This window comes from Indicator indicator, chromosome 14 (assembly GCF_027791375.1).
Source record: "Indicator indicator isolate 239-I01 chromosome 14, UM_Iind_1.1, whole genome shotgun sequence".
Lineage (NCBI taxonomy): Eukaryota > Metazoa > Chordata > Aves > Piciformes > Indicatoridae > Indicator > Indicator indicator.
The window spans coordinates 6,974,185-6,995,919 of record NC_072023.1 but is presented as its reverse complement, the minus strand read 5'-3'; the positions used below and the strand labels follow the sequence as shown (position 1 = coordinate 6,995,919).

At 44.2% G+C, this 21,735-nt stretch overlaps 1 protein-coding gene across 1 annotated transcript; it reads right to left on the bottom strand.

The window, feature by feature from the left end:
- Positions 1-4,360: 4,360 nt before the first annotated feature.
- Positions 4,361-21,691, bottom strand: DESI1 (desumoylating isopeptidase 1). The gene is made up of 6 exons (XM_054387135.1): positions 21,415-21,691; positions 10,309-10,330; positions 9,018-9,087; positions 8,311-8,420; positions 7,380-7,502; positions 4,361-6,162 (listed from the first exon to the last, which is right to left on the bottom strand). Exons 1-6 carry the CDS (start codon positions 21,689-21,691, stop codon positions 6,069-6,071), a joined length of 696 nt encoding a protein of 231 aa, XP_054243110.1. The 3' UTR covers positions 4,361-6,068.
- Positions 21,692-21,735: the final 44 nt, after the last annotated feature.

Genomic DNA, 21,735 nt, shown 5'->3' with positions numbered 1-21,735 from the left:
GCTGTTAACAATTAGTATTTTTATTGGAGAAGTGTAGTTTTCAGCCTCCAACCCCCTGCAGAAATCTATTTCTTGCCGTAACCTTTGACTTGATTGCTTAGCAATTACCCCACAAGCCATTTAGGATTTAATCAGACCATCTGGTCAGATCATAGAACCCTAGAATCATTTAGGTTGGAAAAGACCTTCAAGACCATCAAGTCCAACCATTAACCCTACTCTTCCAAGCCCACCACTAAGCTGTATTCCCAAGCACCACATCTACATGGCTTTATATTTATTTTCATATTTACATGGAACAACCTACATGAACATTTGATTTTTTTTTTTTTTTTTTTTCCTGAGGTGTTAGCTTGCTTTCCTACCCCAGACAGTGCTCAGTGTGCAGAGCTAAGTTAGAACCAGGGGGGGAGATTTTTTTTTTTTTTACAGTATTTTTTTTTTTCCCCTGTGAATATTATTTGCTTCCAGGGCATTGTGCAAAACCCTTTCCCTGTTTTCCACCAGATTCCTCTCAAAATGAAGCTTTTGGGTGGCTTGACAGGTTCTGGGTTTTTGTTTTTTCTGCTCCCACTCAAGGAGAGGGGGATGTACACAAACAATGTTAATAATTTACCTTTGTACCCTTGCCTTGGACAAGGTTTAGCAAAACATCCTCAGCTGCTTGCTGGGGAAGCATTCAATGTGTCCACCAGTTAATGTCTACCAAGACAGCTATTTCCACATCATTTCTGTGAGCTGCCACTGTAACACAGTGAGTAAGGTAGTCTTGGGTGGGTATTACAGATGGTATTTGCTCTGGTATTGAAGATTCTGCAAAATCACAGCTTCTGGACCCTTCTGGATCAGACCTTGGTTATGAGCTTCTTCCCCTGAAAAAGCTGGGCTCATTTCTCAGATCGGTTTAAGCTCCCAGAATGGTTGCTCAGCACCCAGCTGCTTAGTATGCAACGGAGAGCTGAATTTTCAGTTCGGTTTAGGGTTTTGCTCATGATTAGGGCTTGCCTAAGTGCAGTTATGTATTTCCCTGCTCAGTTAATGTGTGGATGCTTAATCTGGGATAGGAATACTTCAAAGTGTGTCTACCATGTCATGCTGAAGAATAACTAGCGATGCCTTCATGGATTCAGGTTGCCTGACTACCAGAAGCCAAAGAACTGCTCTTCTGTGCAGCAGAGCCATGAGCTAATGCCCAGGATTCCCAAAAGACAGCCATGGGGCCAGACACATGATGAACTCCTGGGGGTTCAGGAATGCAAGCCTTCCTTTTTCATGAGCCATGATATGGTTGAGGATGAGACCTCCCAAGTCTGGGTGGAAGAGGCATGGTGTTTGGAAAATCTGCCAGCTCACTCCTGTAGCCCTGGCACTGTAGCAGCAGGCAGTTCTCGTGGTAGCCCAAGCTGCCCTATGGTCTCACCTCCCAGCTGCTCCTACCTGCAGCTTTCTCATCTGGGAAAGATCTTCCTTCTTGCTTCGACATTACTCTGGCCATCCCAAGAGCAGGACCTGCTCTCTACAGCCTCAGGTGCGTCCCTGCACTGCAAGGCAGCAGTGCCACCTCGGGGCAATTCCCAGAATTGGGAATTCAGCTAAAATACAGGTTAGCATTCGCCTTTCTGCACTCCTACAGTGCTATCGAGTTTATGCTACCGGAGAGCTTCTCAAAACTCTCAAACCTGCTGTGTTTTCTCCAGCTTATTTGTCATGCTGCTCTAGAAACTCAGTTTAAGTCCCAACATCTCTCCCAGCACCCCAACTGCCCCTTGGTATCAGGCAGTGAGACCTTGTGCCATTCTGGTTTCCCTAAAGCGTGTGCCAGCCTTTGGGTGAAGTGCAGAGCTGCATCCAGTTGTGCTTGTTCCCTCATCTGGGTTAGCTCTGACAACAGGGCTGATGTAGATGGTTTGGTTATTTAATACTTTGCACTGAAACCATTATTGATAACCTGCCCTTGATTGCTGCTCCTGAATAAAATCTGTTACCAGCAGCAAGCACAAATACTTTGATGTTTATAAGGTTAAGTGGCTATGAGCACTGGCTTACTCTCAGTCTAGGGCTGCTATTAAGGTCAAGGTTTTCCTTTTATACATGTTGTAGAATCATAGAATTGTTAGGGTTGGAAGGGACCTCAAGGATCATCTAATTCCAACCACCCTGCCTTGGCCAGGAACACTTCACACTAGATCATGTTGCTCAGAGCCACATCCAGCCTGGCCTTAAAAACCTCTAGGGATGGGGCTTCTACAACCTCCCTGGGCAACCTGTTCTCAAGTATTTTATGTGAGCTCAGCACTGGTACTTGACAGCAAACAAGCACCACACAGCCCAAACCAACCAGAATCATGAATCTTTGTTGAAGTCCCCTTCTGTTACAAGCCCTCTTCTGTATTACACTGATGCAAGCACTGAACATTGTTCACTGAACAGTGAACTGTGTGGTTTATCACTTGGATGCCATTGATAAGCATTCAGAATGCTGAACCAAGCAGAACTCATTTTCCCACAGTCAGATATTTCCTCTGCTCCTCAAGAGTCAACAGGCAAAGGCACTATGGGTGGTGGCACACAATCCTCACTGATATCCTCCTCTGCAACTCCAGAGGAACCCAGGCATGAACTCTACTTAAACCTGCTTTTTTTTTTTTTCCCTTTTGAAAGTAGCAGCATCAAGACAATCAGGAAAAGCTTAGAGCCTTTTTCCATTGTTTAAGCACTGTTGGGCCTCTTCTTCAACAGCAGATGAGACATTTAATTCTTGCACACTTCAGGGCTGCACAAAACTTGTGCTGACTGAACACCTACTGTCCAGAGCCTTCAGACACCTCATCCAACCAGCCTCAGGAGTGTTGTCTTGGGAAGATATCACTGTGCTTACAGAAGAGAAATCTTGCCAAATTTAAGTAAGAATTTAAGTAAATTAAGTAAGAATTTAAGTAGCACTGTGACCAGTCCTAGCAAAGAGCAGCAGCCACTGCTACTCCCAGCAGCAATATCCAGTGCAAACTACTTGGACAGTTTCTCACCTTGCACTTTCCAGCTGGGATCAGAGTGGAGACAAGGATTTCTGGTCAGCTGCATGGACACAAATTCAAACAGGGACATTTTCTGTATGTCTTTTTATTGCAATAGAAAAGAAAAAAAAACAACCCACAAATAAATCAAAACATCACTTTCCCCCTAAGGACTTCACTAACAATTTTTAAATGGCATGGGAGAACCCCAGCAATACAATATAGCATAGTAAGTGTGGGCAAAAAGGGTTCTGTTCCCTTGCAGGAGTCCAGTTTCCCTGCCCCTTTGTCGATCAGCTGGCTGAAGTTTGTCACCTATATACACTTAGATACACCTCTCAAGTCTAGTTTATGTTCCTGTAAGTAGGTATGGCTAGGTGGAAGGGTGGGGGCACAGCCCTGCAATTTACACATAACCATCTTTGGAGAAAATGTGTTTCCTAAGAGGCCCAAAGGGTACAGAGGTCTTCTTAACCTGTAAGACCAAGAAAACAGGATTCTCTCCTACAGTTCCTTTACTAGCTCCTTTACTATGAAACACAGAGTAGGTGCCAAGCCCAGGAGACCCTCAGGAGCTCCTTGGCTATTGCAAACAGTGTATGGCCAAGTGAAATTTTACCTAATGACCTTAGAGTAACAACACTGTCTTTGCTAAGAGGCTGCTCAGGATGGGAAAAGGCAGGGTGCAAAAGGCATGGGTTGAACACCTGGCTTTGTTTTCCTACCTCCTGAGGATGTAACAAGTCCCAAAACAGGCAGCAAAGCAGAAACTAGGCTCAGGACCACACTGTGCTAGAGTGTGGGGCAGAAACTGTGGCATCAGTGCTTCCACTGCAGGCAGCTGTGCCTGAAGTGATAGCTTGCTGGAAGGCAAGCACCCATAGCTGTGCTGCTTGCAGGCACCAAACTAGCACACAGAGATGTCAGGATGCACTCTAGCAGCTTGAGTATACCTGTTAAACTGAGGAAGCTCCAAGATCTCTACAGCACTTTGTGGCACAGGCAGAGGTGTATTAAGATGAGAGACTGGTTACTCTTCACAGAATAGGTATGGGAACAGACTGGAGAGGATATACACTGAAGAGAAAAACTGAGTTCTGGCCTGGCAAAACCCAAACACCTACCAATCCTTCCTCCAGATGCATCCATCAATGACTCATTATAGAATGCTTTTTACAATCAGGACATTTTGATGGGGTAAGACTGAAAGCTTTTGTATAAACTTATCAGTGCTAATTGCTAGAGTTGTCTCTGAGTCCAGTCCCTCAAATAAAATGCTAAAGGAAAAGTTGATGGCACAAGGAGAGAATGACAAGGGAAAAAAAAAAAAAACAAACAAACAAATAAAACATTTTGGGCTGCAAGAGCCACTCCTGTACACTGAGCGCAGGTACACACAAAACTGCAAAATGGACTGACAGTACCCTAGTTCCACTTGCATAGTGACTCTACAAGGTGCAGGGCAACAAAGTATTTATTTAAGAGTGATTAAACTGCATTCTTCCTTCATTCCACCTCCTCAAAAATATGAACCATAACATTCTACACTGAGCAATGTTGTGAGAAACCTATCAAACTGCATTATTCTGGGAAAAAGAGCCCAGTAGAGGAAAGACATCCTTGGGTTTGCAGGAAGTTTGAGATGCAGGACTGAGCTTGCAGCAATACATTTCACATGAAAGCAGTGGACAATGGGTTATGTATTGGCATAGATGCCTTTTCACAGCATCTGGGATGTGCAATTCCAACTTATGGAGCAATGTTTTGGGGTCTGTCTGATGTCTTCGTTGTGTTCCTTCCTAAATGTAACTGCTACAAAAATTGTTCAGGAAACTAGTTTTATATACATGCATGAAAAGAATTCAATGTGCCTATTCTTCCATTCCCCTGATCCTTTTTCCCCCTGCAAATAATTGCAAAAGCTACAAGAATTTTAAACCAGATGATGGAGTATTGATACAATCTCATGCCAAAGGCCAGGACTCCTTCTGCATGTATGCCAATAAACTCCATTGCTCCACAGAAAAGCCTAATTTTACTCTCCCTCATTTTCTTTACCTCTGGGGAGACTTACCACCTATTTCTCTTACACTTAAGCAGAGCCCTTTCTGTGATGTGCTTGATTGCTCTGGAAAGGACAGAAATATCAAAGAAAATTGGAACTCCTGCCATGTCTGCAACTAGATACTGAAGGCAGAACTGACGTGCAGTTGCCATTGCTATTCCTGTCTTGCTGTACTGCCACTCTGGCTTGGTAAGAAAAAAGAAAAATAAATCACAGCTCTTACAGCAACAAGATGCTGTTTGTTTGCTGAGAAGAGAAGCTTACATGCGAGGAAAGGAAACATTTCACTTCATTTACTTACACCTGATGTTTGTTTCCACTTCTGCTCACGAGATTCTGTTCTTTCAGCTGGTAGCTTCCCATAACTCTTGAATTAAAAGGCTCCCAGCAACCTTCAGCTCCAGCCTCTCTCTCTGGCACATAATTTAGCTTTCCCACACAGCTGAGCCACTGCAAATACTCCAATTAGATGAGCTGAGCTTTTCCCCTGAGTGAATTACATAATACCCATGAAATATGCAAAAGACTATTCCTGGGACACCTTTACTTCCTAGGCTACCAACACTTCCTTTGTCTTTTTCCTGAAGACTTCAGTAAATACCTTCACAATATAGGCAGTGACAGAAGGAGATCCAAGCCTGCCAGGGATAGCAAGGACATCACCTTATTTACTCCAAATTATGTAATGGGTCCTTGAATGCTCATGAAATTAATTCCCACTTACCAGCCCAGGAGTTACTTAGAAAGTGTCAGCCCACTTGGACAAGACAATCTTCATAAATTAGTACAACACTATTAGAAGTTATGGCAATCTTTTTGGTAGCACTGTCTTACATGCACCCTGATAAATCCTCTCCCTAGGAAATTTTAAAACTTGTCTTGCAACACCTATAGAGTTAACTCTGATGGGAAATTACAAAATAGAAATCTGGTAGATTCATGTTTAAAAAGGAAGAGGCCTGGTGAGGCTGGGCACTGGGTCACTCCTGTTAGCTCTGTCCATTATGTCTGCTGAAGGTATTTCCTCCGGGTGGCTGGATCTGGATGGAGTCCAGAAGGGGCCTTAAAGCTTGTCCAAAAGGTCTGAAAAGGTAAAGAAATAAACATCCCAAGCAGCTTACCTGATGAATTTCCCAATAACTACTAAAGTGCACTCACTTCCTAGAGCACAACTGAAGCAGCATCATGGAACCAAATGGGAAGAACAGAGTTCCCTGACAAACTAAAGCAAAACTAATGTAACCTATTAAAGAGAGCTTACTGTTCAATCAGTAAGAATTGTAAACATGGTTTTACATAAGCTAGTTCTGAGTCCTAACATGCCCACACTGCTAATGTGGTAATTCTGTGTCTGAAGGTGGCTTTTAGCAATTCACTCTACTTAAGTGTGTGAATGAAATCCCTGTTATGCAACTGCAGTGCTTCATTAAGTACCTCATCAGTATTAAAGACTGCTAGAAGAATAGCCTCTAGCTCCCTGACAAGACAATGGTTCAACACTCACAGAATAATTTCTGTTGCAATCTGTAGCACCTGATTTATCTTTCAATATGACTCACTCTGGTACAGACTTTCTGATTTTGAGAGATCTGAGGCAATAAGAGCCCAGAGCCCACATGTCTCTCAAATTACATTGTAGACCATTAGAAGAAGTAAGATCTGAATGATAAAGCTCCAATAATCCCACTGGGATCCTCACTAGCTAGGAGTTTAAAAACAACCAACCAACCACCAAAACCAACCCCCAACAAACAAAAAACCTGAGAAAACAAACAAATAGATACAAAAAAGCCCCAAAAAACTCAATAGCTGAACTGAACAACCAGACATGAATTTTTCATTTCCTCTTTTTCCCATCCAGTTCCAGCTTTAAAACTGCAGCATTAATTTTTGAATTACATCTCAGCTCTCTCTTCACAATCAAAGCTGACACCTGCACTGCAATTAATGTTTGGAATAAGAGAAGTGACCTTTAACAGATACTGCTTTCCTATACATAGGATAAAAAAAAAAAAAGGCACCATTTTCTGAAACTTTGTGGTTTTGTAGTCACATAGAAAAGATCATCACAAAACAACTAGTTTAAATTGAAGACAGAAGAACAACCTTTTTTTTTTTTCTGTCTTTGTAATGCCAGTCAGCACTTGTTCTACTTGTTGAAGTAAAACAAACAGAATCCTCTCCTTAATCTTATGCTGGTTCTCAGAGGCAGACAACAGAAACTGGTACTGCTGGCTCTGTCCAGTGTTTAGGCACTAGCATGAAGCAATACACCAGAGAGAAGAGGAAAGCATACTCACGTGGCAAGAACTTCAGCTGGAAGGTCAGTGATGTAGGAGGGGATTTTTCTTCCTGTCAGGAACTGTGCCACTTCATTACTGAAGGTGTTGCAGTTATGTTCAAAGAGGTTGTAAGATTCTCCTCTGTGCCACAGGAAAGGAATTGAAACATAAAAAAAAAAAAAAACACTAAGCAATAAATCTAGCAGTCAGAAAATCTTATACCCTTAATGAAAAAAAAAATCTCCTTACATTAGCACTTTTTTTTCCCCCCACAAAGAATTCTAAGGCAAGTAGATAAAAGACAGACATCAATTCACCTTCAAATTCAGTTGAACCAGGATGGAAAATGACATCTCTCTGTATTTATACCGACTTTATACAATGGTACTTTAGAGGGTAAGTGAGGTCAAGTTTCTTCAGTTAAAACCACAGAAAGCATAACAAGAAATCACAGGAATTACTGACACTGAAATATAGTCAGAACACTGAATGCTACTATTTCCTATTCTCTGAGAAGCAGACTAGACCCTTCTTACAGTAAAACCTTGCTTTTACTCATCTGAAAGTTGGCAGCTTTTACTACAACACTTCACCTATGAACTCATGAGGCAAAGCAGTATTTATTGAAGTATTTTATATAGTGCCTTCATCCTCCCTGGTGATTCTCTCAAAGGCATTCCAAGCATTAGTCCATTTCATGAAGAACAGTGTGAATGGCTTCCTGGCAGGCTGCTTTCCCAGCCTAGCTCAAGGCTGGCACACCAGGGCATTGCCTAGCTGGTGGCTCCTCGTGTATTGGTGCATCAGTACCAGCCTCAGTTTTGGTGGTTACCAAGTAATACACTAAGCAGACAAAGCTTTGTGAGCAGGACTGGTTTCATACCTTCCTTCATTCTTCCCCTAAAGGCTGTTTTGCTGTACAGGTTTCACAGTACAAGCTGCTACTTACCGAAACATGGATTCCCCCAACGAGGAAAGATACTCCAGAAAAATCTCCTCGGTGACTTCAGTGTTCCCCAGGTCAACAACTGTGTCTGGAGGGCCCAGAAGTGTCCCTCCCTGTAAAAATTAACAGCCAGAAGACAATGTTCAATGGACAGACTAAATTCTTTTGGAGGACTCTAATGAATAGAGCTTGCAGAAGAGGAAGAGCATTTGGTGTCTGTCAAGCAAAAAGTTCTCAGTTCTGCACTTGGAGAATGAGAAGTAAGATGCAGCTTGTATTTCAGCTTGTATACTTGGCTATGTGCTCAAAGCTCTAAGCTATGGCAAAATCAGTTCTGACTTTCCAAGAACATAAAAAGATCTAACAAAACATCCTGAGTTCATTTTTGTTTTTAAGTCTTAGAAAGGATGCCTTAGGCTGCCAAGTCTGCATGTGTAATACCTATGGACAGAGAATTAGGCTACAGCAGGTGCTGTGGATAGACTCTACCAGCAGTAGCAACCCTCAACCTGTATTTAGTTGGGATTAAATCCACTGTCAGTGCTCCCTTTTCCTTAGATGCCCTGGGCAACTATGGCAAGCTGCCACCTCTGACCAAATTCAGAAGCCTTTTTTATACCTTTTCTAAACAACAGTGACTTGAGCAATTCTGAGCAGGTAATGCCATCATAAAATCACTAGAAAAAAAAGAGAAAAAAAGTTTAACTTACAGGTGCACAGCTGGAGATTCCTCCACTGCCATAGAAGAACTCATCCTTATGGACTATTATGGAGGTGTGCCTGCCACAGAGAACAAAACACAGGTGAAACAGAGGACATATTTAACCCTGCACATAAATCACTGGTAAATCTTGTGCTCAAGGACATCATGAAGTGATTAAGTGAAATAAAAGGGCAGTGTGTTTCTGGGAGTAGAAATAGGATCTGCTGGAACATGAATGGATATGGAAGCAATGATTATCAAGCCTACTGCTAATTCTGTAAGTGGTGGGGAAAGAACATCTTTAGCTTGGCACCCAAGCATGAAGGGACATAGGAAGAGAGGGACTTCCACAGCAGCATGAGGTCCCTGGCAGACTCTTTCAGCTAAAGGGCTGAGGATGAAATCATAGAATAATAGAATTTTTCGGGTTGGAAGGGACCTCAAGGATCATCTAGTTCTAACCCCGTCTGCCATGGGCAGGGACACCTCACACTAGGTCAGGTTCCTCAGAGCCACATCCAGCCTGGCCTTATAAACCTCCAAGGATGAGGCTTCCACCACCTCCCTGGGCAACCTCTTCCAGTGTCTCACCACCCTCATGGTGAAAAACTTCTTCAAAACATCCAATGTGAATCTACCCATTTCTATTTTTGTTCCATTCCCCCTAGTCCTATCACTACCTGACACCCTAAGAAGTCCCTCTCCAGCTTTCCTGTAGGCCCCCTTACACAGAGACCTACCACACTAGCAGAAGTGCATGTCTGATAGGCACCAAGAAGGTGGTTGAACAAGCACTAGAGATGGATCAATAAAAAAGAAAATGGATGAGGACAATGCTTTGATTTTTTTAAAATTTATTTTAAAATTCTTTATATGAATTATAGCAAACTGGGAGGTGTTTTGTAACCTCCTGTAGCCACTGCTCTTAGGTATTAAGAACCAGGTTTTCTAGCACTTTCTTCCCACCTACTCTTCTATTCTGCTTGTAATTAGAAAATCCAGGTGCTTGGGAGAAGGACAACATCTTACCCCTGAAAAAGCAGGTGCACAAGTGCACTAAAATGCAACAACTGCTATCAACACCTTTTTTTTCATGGGGTCCACTAAGCTTTGAATGGTGAAGTTTAACCAGCACTTGACTGTCCATCATCTTAGTGCATTCAGGAAGAAACAGTGCCTTGGTCTCTCTGAAGCACCAAAATGTTAAGATCTGAAGCATATATAATATCATACTGAAAATACTTCCTATACCACACAGTGTTTAGCACCCACTATGCAATGTAGATCTATCCACTTACCAGATGCCATCCAGCTGTTTACCTGTATGCAGAGAAAAGAAGAGTTATTAGCAATGGACTTTCCAGATTTCAGCCTACCTTCTGTCAGTCCCGTGCTTATTACCTCACTGTAAGATTTGATCCCAGAGCTGCTTTCAAGGAAACACAACGTTTTTCTTTCAAATGAACTCCTATTTTTCACACCTCTGATGTATCACAGTATAGCAGAGGTTGGAAGGGACCTCAAGAGATCATCAGGTCCAACCCCCCTGCCAGAGCAGGATCACTTAGGGTAGTCTGCACAGGAATGCATCCAGGTGGGTTTTGAACGTCTCCAGAGAAGGAGACTCCACAACCCCCCTGGGCAGCCTGTTCCAGTGCTCTGTCACCCTCACTGTAAAGAAGTTTCTCCTCATTGTGAGCTGAATTTTTCTATGTTCTAGTTTGAACCCATTGTTCCTTGTCTTATCACTGTGAACCACCAAAAAGAGCCTGGCCCCCTCCTCCTGACACCCACCCCTCAGATATTTATAGACATTGATGAGATCCCCTCTCAGTCTTCTCTTCTCCAGACTAAACAGCCCCAGGGTTCTCAGTCTCTCTTCATAGGGGAGATGCTCAAGTCCCCTAAGCATCCTCATGGCTCTCCATTAGATTCTCCCCAACAGTTGTCTCTCTTGAACCAGGGAGCCCAAAACTGGATGCAGCATTCACCAGGGCAGAGTACTTCTTCTGCATACAGAGGTGGTAATGCCATCCTACATTCTGCCAGTGCTCACCTTCCTTGGGCTTTTGTCTACAGACCAAGAAACAAAACCTTTTCCTAAAATTAAAGACTCCAGTCAGGACCAGAAGAGGTGAGTTCTACATTGATTTCATAATTGCACAGTTAGCCAGCACAGAACATTCTGGTTTCTTTGTCACTAACTTATGAGAGATCTAACTTGAGCATAGGATCTGTGATGAGAATCTGTCTATTTCATGGTTTCCTCTTTTAATTCCTCCCCCCATGCCCTTTAAAAAAAAAAAAAAAAAAGAAAAGAAGAGAGTTTAAATGGGAGTGCTGATATGAGAAGTGCAGGGTTGAAATTCATGCAAGTTCAGGAATTGTGTTTTGCAGAACATAGCTGCAATAACTTGCTTCAGGACGATAAAATCACTGCCTTAGAGAAAAAGTCCTTTCTAAAATGCCTTTCCAGGTCCTTAGAAGTGGAAAACCTAAACCAATCTGTGTTCATGGTAGTATCTGAAAATCATAGAATCAGGGTTGGAAGGGACCTCAAGGATCATCCAGTTCCAACACCCCTGCCATGGGCAGGGACACCTCACACTAGATCAGGTTGCTCACAGCCACATCCAGCCTGGCCTTAAAAACTTCTAGGGATGAGGCTTCCACCACCTCCCTGGGCAACCTCTTCCAGTGTCTCACCACTCTCATGGTGAAGAACTTCTTCCTAACATCCAGTCTGAATCTACCCACTTCTAGATTTGCTCTATTTCCCCTGATTCTATCACTACATGACACCCTAAAAAGTCCCTCTCCAGCTTTCTTGTAGCCCCCTTCAGATACTGGAAGGCCACAATAAGGTCTCCTCAGAGCCTTCTCTTCTCCAGACTGAACAGCTCCAGCTCTCTCAGCCTGTCTTCATAGGAGAGGAGCTCCAGCCTCTGATCATATTTGTGGCCCTTCTCTGGACATGTTCCAGCATCTCCATATCCTTCTTGTAATAGAGGCTCCAGAACTGGATGTAATACTCCAGGTGGGGTCTCAGCAGAATGGAGTAGAGGGGGAGAATCACCTCCCTTGACCTCAAACCTCTCTCTTCAGAGGTTCAGAGTTGTTACTGCTCTAGGCTCAATTATTTTATCTATCACAACCTAAAGGCTTGGCCTGTGGTATTATACTCCCTTGTAAACCTGGAGGCAGCAACTGCATGCTACAACAGGTGTGCTGTAACTTAATTTTGTTAAGCAAGGTGCACAACACCCAGCAAAGTAGATTCAGAATAGAAAACCTGAGTGCACATCAACATCTGGTATTCTCCTGAATCTAAGCAGCAGACTGAGTGCTCCTCTGCATAGCTTCTGCTTGCTTGCAGCAGGCTCCTGATCCTTTTAAGTGAGCCTCTATGTGTAAGTGCTCCCTGAGGCAGACCACTTCCTACACCACTATCCTTTATATACAAGCAGCACCTCTCCCAAGATGTTTTGCTGTTATTGTCCAGCTTTTAGGTATCAGAATGTGATCTGATGATCTGCTAAAGTCATCTGCAGGTTTCCCAGATATAAATAAAACCCACTGTAGACCTGATAAAATAAAGCCACTTGAACATGAGAGGTGCTGTGCTAGCAAAACCTTGTTCAGAAAGCACTGATGGGTTAACTTCTGGCCACAGCAGTGGCTTTGCTCTCGTTTGGTCACCATCTATTTGCATCACACTGGCCTCAGGCCTCCCAAAGCTAGCCACTGACCATTTTGTTTCCTGAATTCTGACCTTAACTCAAGATTTGGCTGTATTCCTCATTTCACTGTCAGCTGTGACTCTCCCTAGCAGCTACTCCACTAGCCACCCTGCTTGTATTCCCACAGCTTGGGATACTGGAAGTGCACTGTGATTGCTTTTCAAAGGCTGGAATCAGGTACTCAGAACAACAATAAATTATTCCACTCATTTTAATAAAGTTTGGTAAAAATGAAGCTTGGCTCAGTTGTGTTCCCCTTTTCTTCCCCCATGATACCCAAAGAGGAGGCAGAATGTTACCCAATGTACCCAGATGCCTCTGAAAATCCTAAATGGTATTTTGGCAGTGCAATGTTTCATCCCTCCAGGATGCTAACTTCCCTGCTGAAACCTTAGGGCTCACTCTTCTTCTGGTGGTGTCCAGCTTCTCCTAAGATGCTCAGTGCAGTAGGAGTGCTAGGTTACATTGTCCCCTGTGAAAAAACATTCTCCAGTTGTCCTTTCTTAGATCAGCACCACAGCATCAAGAGCCTACAAGGTGGCAGAAACATTGCCTATAGAGTGGGAAAGGCAGAGGGTCTTGAGGTATTTATCCCCTCCCACTCCTCTCTAAGGGCTGCTCTGGTTTGTGAGTGTCAGGGGTAAAATATGCTGCTTCAAAGCAGCAGTAGCTCTTTGAGTTCTTCCTCTTGGGGAAAACCAACTTTCTGTCATGACCAAGCCTAGATAAAAGAGAAGAATGAAACTGATGAGGATAACCCTTTCACAGTGCTGAGAAAAGGATGATTATGCATTCAGGAAAGGAATAAATAATCACTACCCTATTTTTTCCACTCAAGTCTGAAGCGAAACAGGCACAGAGATAGATACCTGGGTATGATACAAGGGTTGTAGGAAAGTAAAGGCAGGGAAAAGGCTGCTGTACCAGTAGAGACATCAGCTGAAGCAAGCACATTCAGTTTTGAAGTAGGTAGACTCATCTGTCACTACCATGGACCACAGCCAGGCAGCAAGCATATTTACTGTCAACCCTCTACACAGACATGTTAACCATGGAGCAGGATGAAGGCCAAAAGATAGCAGCAATGATGAGAGAAGTGGAGCAGCATGTTGCAGCATCTCAGAAGCATTTGCTGCCCCTTTACTGTGTTGTGCTCCTTGATCCTCTAACCCTTGCTCCACACCTTCTCCATAAGAGCTTTCACCTTTCCAGGGTACAGCACACTGCCCTAATTTTAGCAGCTGGCCACCCATGGGCTCTGCTGCAAGCCTGGCTTTGCACAGTTAGTGTTCTGTATCTCTCCTAATAAACTATTCCTCATTAGCTCACAATCAATCACTGTTGTCCACTAGAAACTTGAACTTTCTTTGGAGGAAAATTGTTTCAAAGGCAGCACATACTAAAAACTGTATCTGCCCTTTTGCATGCTCAGCAGAAAAAGAACATCTTAACAGCTACTTTCACAAACATTTCTAGCAAATGATGATGAAAGGCTTTCTGTAAAGCTGCCACTTTGCACCTAGGTTCTGTGTGCAGAAAGACTTACAGCAGGTACTGAAAATATCACAGGTGGTGCTGGGAACCTGCTCATCCACTTTAAAACACTTACTGGAAAAGGTCATTACAGCAAAGGCTACTACCACACATTGGGCTGCTCCAGCAAGACTGCAGCTCCCAGCTGAAGTGACTCCTTTCCCCTATTTGTGAGACAGTATTTTGTGCCACTTTTGAGTGCCCCTTGTACAAAAGGCACTGAAATACTGAAGGGCTGGAGCACTTGCTGTATTGATGAGTGGCTGAGAGAACTGGTCTGTTCAGTCTAAAGAAGAGAAGGCCAAGAGTCCTTAGTGCTGTCTACAAGCACCTCATGGGTAGGTTCTTCTCAGAGGTGCACAGTGAAAGGCAGTAGCTGAAAAATGGGAAATTCCCAAATCAGTAAGAAAAAAAAAAAATACCATGAAGGTGGTCAGACTCTGGGGCAGAGGTCCACGAAGCATATGGAATTTCCACCCATGGAGATACTCAAAACTCAGCTGCCCAGGGCCCTGAAGAATCTGCTTTTGCCAGGTTAACCTTGAGCAGGACCTCCAGAGGCCCCTTTCCATCAAGGCAGTTGGCTGAGTGTATCAACAAACCCAAAGAGGATTCAGGAAAGCACTTTGCATGCATCAGACTGCAGTTCAACCGTGGGGGGCTCCTCTCTGGCTGCTACACACAAAATCCATAGCCAACAAGAGGCAGCAACTGCCAGGGCAGTAACAGAGCAGCTCTTGGCAAGTGAAGCTGCCTATCTTCACAAAGCAGGTCTGTCTGAGGCTGCTCAGCTAGGTCAGCTGCTGCCAAGCACCAGTTTGATAATCTCAACAGAGCTGCTAACCTGCTATTTTAACCTGGCTCCTGGGAGACATTAACCAGGCTGGCACTGTGGAAAACACATGCTAGATCTGCAGCACTGATGACAACAGGGCATCCACGGTAGCTCTCCAGTCTGCTGCAGACAAAATAAAGTCCCTTTCTGCCACAGTACAAGCCTCTCCAATGAAAATACTGCTGGGGAATCTCATGCCCAAGAAACCTGTCATTATTGGCCACACACACATCACCCAGAGACATCCAAGACCAAGAACTCTTGGTATGCTGCTGCAGCTTCCCATGCTGCACAGCTGGCTGCCACCATCTCTGCCCCAGACCTGACTGACCGAGGGATAAGTCAATGGCCATCAGATTCTGAGGAACTTGGACAGCTTCCTTTCCTGCTGCTCAGCAAGAATCTCAATGTCTATTGCATCACATAGGAGGTTCTGTATAGACCTTTGTGAACACCATAAGCTTCCCCCCAGAGTTTTGCCTCTGATGGTATCCTAGATGACTCTTGTTGCCCTTCTCTCAAACGTTGTACAGAACAGGTGACAGCTCACAAGCACTGCCACTCCTAACAGGCTCACAGGAAGCAATCAGGGCAGCCTGCACTGAGGAGTTACACCTTGCCTTCTGCTGGACATGCTCCACTACACACAAAATACACTGCCTGCAGCATCTGAAGGCTTGATGCACACCAACCCCAGCAGTATGGCCAAGCAAGGACTGGCACTACCCTGTTTCCACAGCCAGCTGCCCCAGTGAGAGCATGAGTGCAGTACTGCTGTAGCACTGCAAGAGCACAAGTTGTTTCCAGGCCTCGCAGCAACACTTTCCAATAAAGTGCTTCTGGCAGCACAGTCCAGCTTAAAAAAAAAAAAAAAAGAAAAAAAAAAAGAGAAGGTCAAGCTTGCCAGGGAGATTCCTCAAATAATCCTACAGAGCAATAGAGTTTACATCCTGTAATCACTGGATGGGTTAGAAGATGGGATTGCAAATACCATCTGGGATACTGACAGACATCCCCTCCTTGCCACAATAACCCATACTCCTGTGGAACACTGCACTGTGGGCACAACTATAGGCTGGTACTGCCACCAAACCCAACACATTTACTCATAACCTGAGGCTGTCTGCAGCTACAGAGAAAAGTCTGATTCCCCAGTAGATTTTAATTGAGGTGCAAAAGCCTTTAAATTGCAAGCACTACCCTTCACTCAATACCTACAGCAAATGATGTGCAAGCATGTAGCACAGGACAGGAACTGCCTGATGGGATGATAATCTTTAGGTAAAACAGAGGAGCAGCAAAATGCCTAAAGGTTTGAAGTATTTCAAAGGATAATGGGCTGTGAAGCAGGAAACAGTGCTGCAAATTTAGACATACACACCTAATAATTGCTTCTCAGCCTGAATAAATGTGAAGCAATTCAGCTTAATTTGATCATCTCCCATTATGAGCTAATCAATCTGCCTTGCATTTGCCACAGACCACAACAACAGGAAAGTTACTGTGAGAGCTTAGAGGGATAGCTTGTCAGTCTCTGGAAAACCAATCACATACCTGATCTTTTTGTCTTCTTTTTTTCTTTTTGCTTGCCAAGGTGTTTAAATGGATCTCTCCTGAAAGCACTCACTAGAACTCAGGACAGGATGCCATTTCAGCATAGATCTGTGTGCTTAAGCATCTCAAAGATTCAAAGTGTTTTGAGTTGGGCAGAGTATCACCTGGCAAGTATACAAAGGGGTTTTTATTTGCTGTTATTTTTCTCTATAACAGTCAAAGCTCAAATATTTTCATGCTGCTTACATAAGCCAGAAACCTATGAGCAAAACATAACACTAAAACACATTAAATAATTCCAGGATCCTCAGCTTAGACACAGGAATGTGGAGAATGAAGTAGTTAAAGAGTTTTTTCATTGTTGCTGCTGTACAACTGATTCAGGAGACTGTCATTGTCAGGTTATGAGGGTATTTTGAAAGAACTAACCAAGCCCATATAATTTTAGAATACAATCAAACAGGATTACTTCCATGCTTGGATTTAGCCAAGCAAAAGGAAGATTAGATGCTCACCATTTTGCTGGCACAGTTAATGTCTTAATCTTGAGGGCCACGTGGTATACTTCATTCCTGTGCATTTTAAATATCAAATGAAAGTGGCATTTGCACATTAATCCAAATTATTAGACTGAAGGACAGAAGAGTTCTGAGACATGAAGGAATGATGTAAGGAGTTAAACACTTTGTTTACCCCATTCAGAGCTTAGGCCATCCATCCCTTAGCACAAGAACAAGACCTGTTCCTGAGCTGTAAAGAAATAACAGGAAGCTTAACATTTTTAACAGCATATCTGTGTTCTACAATGGCTATGCAAGCCCTAGAAGACCCCAAAATATCTCCAAAGAAATAGCAAACTGGTCTCCTGTGGAACTGGAACCAACAGAACTTTATCAACCAGTGTGGATACTTCTAGCAGCACATTGCTTTGCATATTGTAGCAATTTCCTTAGGCCAATTCATTAAGATTCCTGCCCTTTTTGAACTGAAAATTATCCTAATTGGTCAAGCATCTTCTCCCAGGTGCTACCTAGGGTACTCAACTGAAGCAAAAGAAATTAACATAGAGGGAGGAGCTTGCTTCAGCTCCCTTCTTCTTGAGGTACCTGGAGAGATCAATAAGTAGGCTAGACTGGGGGAGGGGGTCAGGCAATTGATTTTCATGAACTCTCTAGCAAACGCTCTGGTAGAAAGCTGATGGAATCTCACACTGCTGCAATGCAGAACTCTTCAGAACACATGGAGGAGAAGCAGAGCAATGCACTGGGTCTGGAAAAAAAGGAACAAAGCAGAAGGTACCTCCTTTTACAGTTACCATTTGCTCTAATTCTTTCTGGGCTGTTAAGTCCCTACAGCTGAACACACCACTTGAAAATGTCAACTGGTGCATAATCCCAGGCAACTCACCATTGATTTATACACTAAGCCAAAGCTGCTGTGGTAAACTAAACTCCTGCTCACTACAGAATCACAGAAAAGTAGGGGCAGCTTCTCCCAGTGCTGCTCCACCACCTTCAAAGTAAGTTTTTTTTTTTTTCCTCTCATGTTCAGATGGAACATCTTGTGTTCCAGGTTGTGCCTGTTGCCCCTTGTCCTGTTGCTGAGAGGAGTCTGGCCCCATCCTCTTGACACCTGCCCCTTAGATATTTATAAGCACTGGTAAGACCCCCTCTCAGTCTTCTCCAGAATAAACAGACCCATTCTGTGTTCTATATGAGCAATAACCTCAGTTTCAGGACAGGGGAACTTGGAGAGCTGCAAGACATTTTCCTTTGAGTCCATGGTGCACGAGGATTTTAATCTGCCTTAAAAGTTCTCTGCACCTTTAGACATCTACTTCAAAATTAGCACTGCAAGCTGAAGGGTTCTTGTTTTCTTAACCCTCTACAAGATCAGGTGGATTACGTTTTCTGTCTTGAAAACACAAATCTCATTGCATTCAGGTCAACATTTGTTATTGCTAGAGCTTGTAGCTGGACAGATAAATGTAGTCACACAGACTGAGAATGGGAGAGAAGGGGAACAGTACCTGTAGGGAATATGCATGCAGACAGCTGCACACAAAAATTAAACATGCCACTTCTGCTATCAAAGCAACTGAACTACAATATTTGGTCACATATATTTTAGAAATAGTCGCTGAAAATTTGCAGGATGCTTGCAGAAAAGTAAAGACAAAAGCAGTCTGAGAGGGAAAATAGTAAACTTGCCAGGAAAAGTGAAAATATGCCCAAGGGGCACAACTAAGTCATTCTAAAATCTACTATGAACACTGCTGTACAGCTCTAGCTCTGCCTTCCAATGGAGAGGACTGATACTGAAAATGTTAGGATGAAGTTTAGCAGTGAGAGCTGATCCTTGAACACTGTGCTGACATTATCCATAATGGATCCTACAGGCACAACTCAAGGCACCACGTGGTGATGCTCCTGCAGTAGTCAGCCCCATATGAGGGGATTTATTGCCCTCTGGCAGGGGTGTCTGAGCTTCTGCTCTCGAGCATGCTAGGAATTAAGTTTAGCACAATCAATTATTGTATTTGTTTCTTCTCTCCAAAAACATGTGCTTCAATACAGGTGATGTTACAGAATAATCACTCAAAGCAAGAGCAGTGTTTCAATGAAACTTGGCACCTTGGGGAAGAATCCCACAAGCAGAGATGACAAATGTTTAGCACTAAATCATTGAAGAAATGCTTTCCTCTCCAATTTCTACGAGTTTCCCTGGTAGTATACAGTTTATGGCTATCACTGACAAGACAAAAAAAAAGAAAAAAGAAAAACAGTTGTTGACCACCTGAAAGTTGATGTACAAGGAAGCAGCAACAGCTTTTATTGTTCTTCAAGAGGAAAAAAAAAAAAACAAACGTGTGAACATGAGGCAAGAGGAGTATTCTCTCCACGATTTTGCTCTTGGGGAGGTTTCTAAAATCATCTGGAGGTGTAACAGAGCTGAGTGCAAATGAACAGAAGATACTTAACTTGAAGGACAACAAAAGGAACAACGATTTGTTTTAGGGACAATTGCTGGATTCACATAATCCCAAACATTCTGCAGTCTGCATTGTCACTGTGACCACGCAGGCCTAGTTGGCCCTGTGCCACAAACACGTCTGAGCTCAGATAGTTAGGAGGCAGTACTAACAACACCACTTCCCACACTACCAAGACATGTGTTCAGATTTTTTTCAGTTTTCCTTTTTGTTACTCAGACTTCTAGAAATTTAGCAGCAAACTCCATATCACAGTTATTTTTTACATTATTTTTTGGATAACATAAAAAGCCCCGGGAATGAAGTCACACACTGAACTGCTTTTATGTGATAGTCAAAGAGCTACAACATTCCAAGACTGACTTTGGGGATAACAATACAGCTAAAAAGACTTTACTTGATCTGTGTGAAGACTGGCATGGAGATAAATGGCTTGGACCAACACTTTGAAATAAAAGACTGGTTAAAATCTCCTCCACTCAAACACAATAAATCATGCACATATCTAACCTGTATCTTGTAACCCTTAGCAAAAGATAAACCAGGTGAAAAGTTACTCCCCTGAGGGCTATAATGGAAGTGACTCTGACCACACAAAGCAAGTTTTGAAGCTATGCAGCATGGGAAACATCTCTCAAAGCTGTTGTTGCTGTCTGGCTAACACGGAACATCACATACAATCTCTAATATTTTCTTCTCAATTTTGCATGCCTCTCATTGATGTGCGTGAAACCTCAAGCTAAGAATTATCTGGACTTTCATTTTTAAGCTTGCAGGAAAACACAGAATCTTCTCATAGGGCAGATGAGCAAAGCAAATGCCAACAAACTGTAGAACAAGATTACACGAAGCCATCTGTTCGGGTACTGAGCCTGTTGAGAAGTCTCATCTCACACAGACTGCTGATCTGACATGGGCCAGAGTCTACACGTAACAGGCATAAACTCCTCTCTTCTTGTGTTCCTAATTCATGCTTCCTAAACTTCAAGCAAAACCCGAGTTTCCTTCACATCCCCAGTCTGATGTTCAGCTGAAAAATGCACACATTCCCAATAAAACACACCCCAAAAGCTCACAAGTTCTGTGGAAGGAGAAGGCGGCTAGCTGCACATCACGAACCGCCCAACAACTGGCCCTGTCCAGCCTCACCACAACATGGAGTCGTTCGAGCTCAATAACCTTGTAAACAGCAGAAGGCTTCCTTCCAGCCTGGCCTTCCTGCCAGGGTGTCACGCAGTCCGGGTGTCAGCAACTGAGCTTTCCCTCACTTGGGGGCTAATTAATACTTTTAAGTAGCGTTTAGGTCAGTTGAGAGAAAAGAACATGACCCTGATCACTGGGAGCTGCCGTACCAACAAAGCTTGTTCCCCCGCCAACGAACACAGGGATGCTGCTGACAAACCCCACTCTGCGCCCACACCATCAGACCCCCAAGACAGACCCCGCACGCTCCCAAGTCGTGCTCCAGCCATCGGCCACCACTGCGGCCCGCTGCTCGGAGCCGCCAAGCACTGCCCGTCTCCTCAGGGAGTCCTTCCCCAGCGGGCCGTTCCCTCGGAAGAGCGGTACTGAGCGGCAGAAAGCCACTCCCGGGGCCGTATTCACCCCCGTTTCCCGGCGCGACTGGGCCGGGCCGCAGCCGTCGGTGAAGGGAGTCGAGCCCCTGGGAAGCGGCAGGAGTTGGGGGTCCGGGCCGAGCGCGGCCCTGCGCGGAGGCGAGGCGGTGCCAATGCCCCTGCCGTGCTCTTACCCAGCATAAGAGGGCTGAGGCGCCGGGCCATGCCCTTGGACAGGTCGTACACATAGAGCTTCACGGGGTGCAGGGACAGCGGCTCCTCCATGGAGGTGCAAACACAGCCGCCGGGCAGCACCCGGGAACTCTGGCAGACACCCGCCACCCGAGCGGGAAACAGAAGGGAATGGGAAAGGGCGACCCCGATGCTGGTCCCGCTACCGCTCGCCGGGTGCGGCGGCACTAAGTGTGAGGTGACAGACGGAACGGAAGGGACGACGCTGCCTTTGCGCATGCGCGGCAGCCGGCAACCGGCTAAGCTGCCCCGTCACTGCGCCG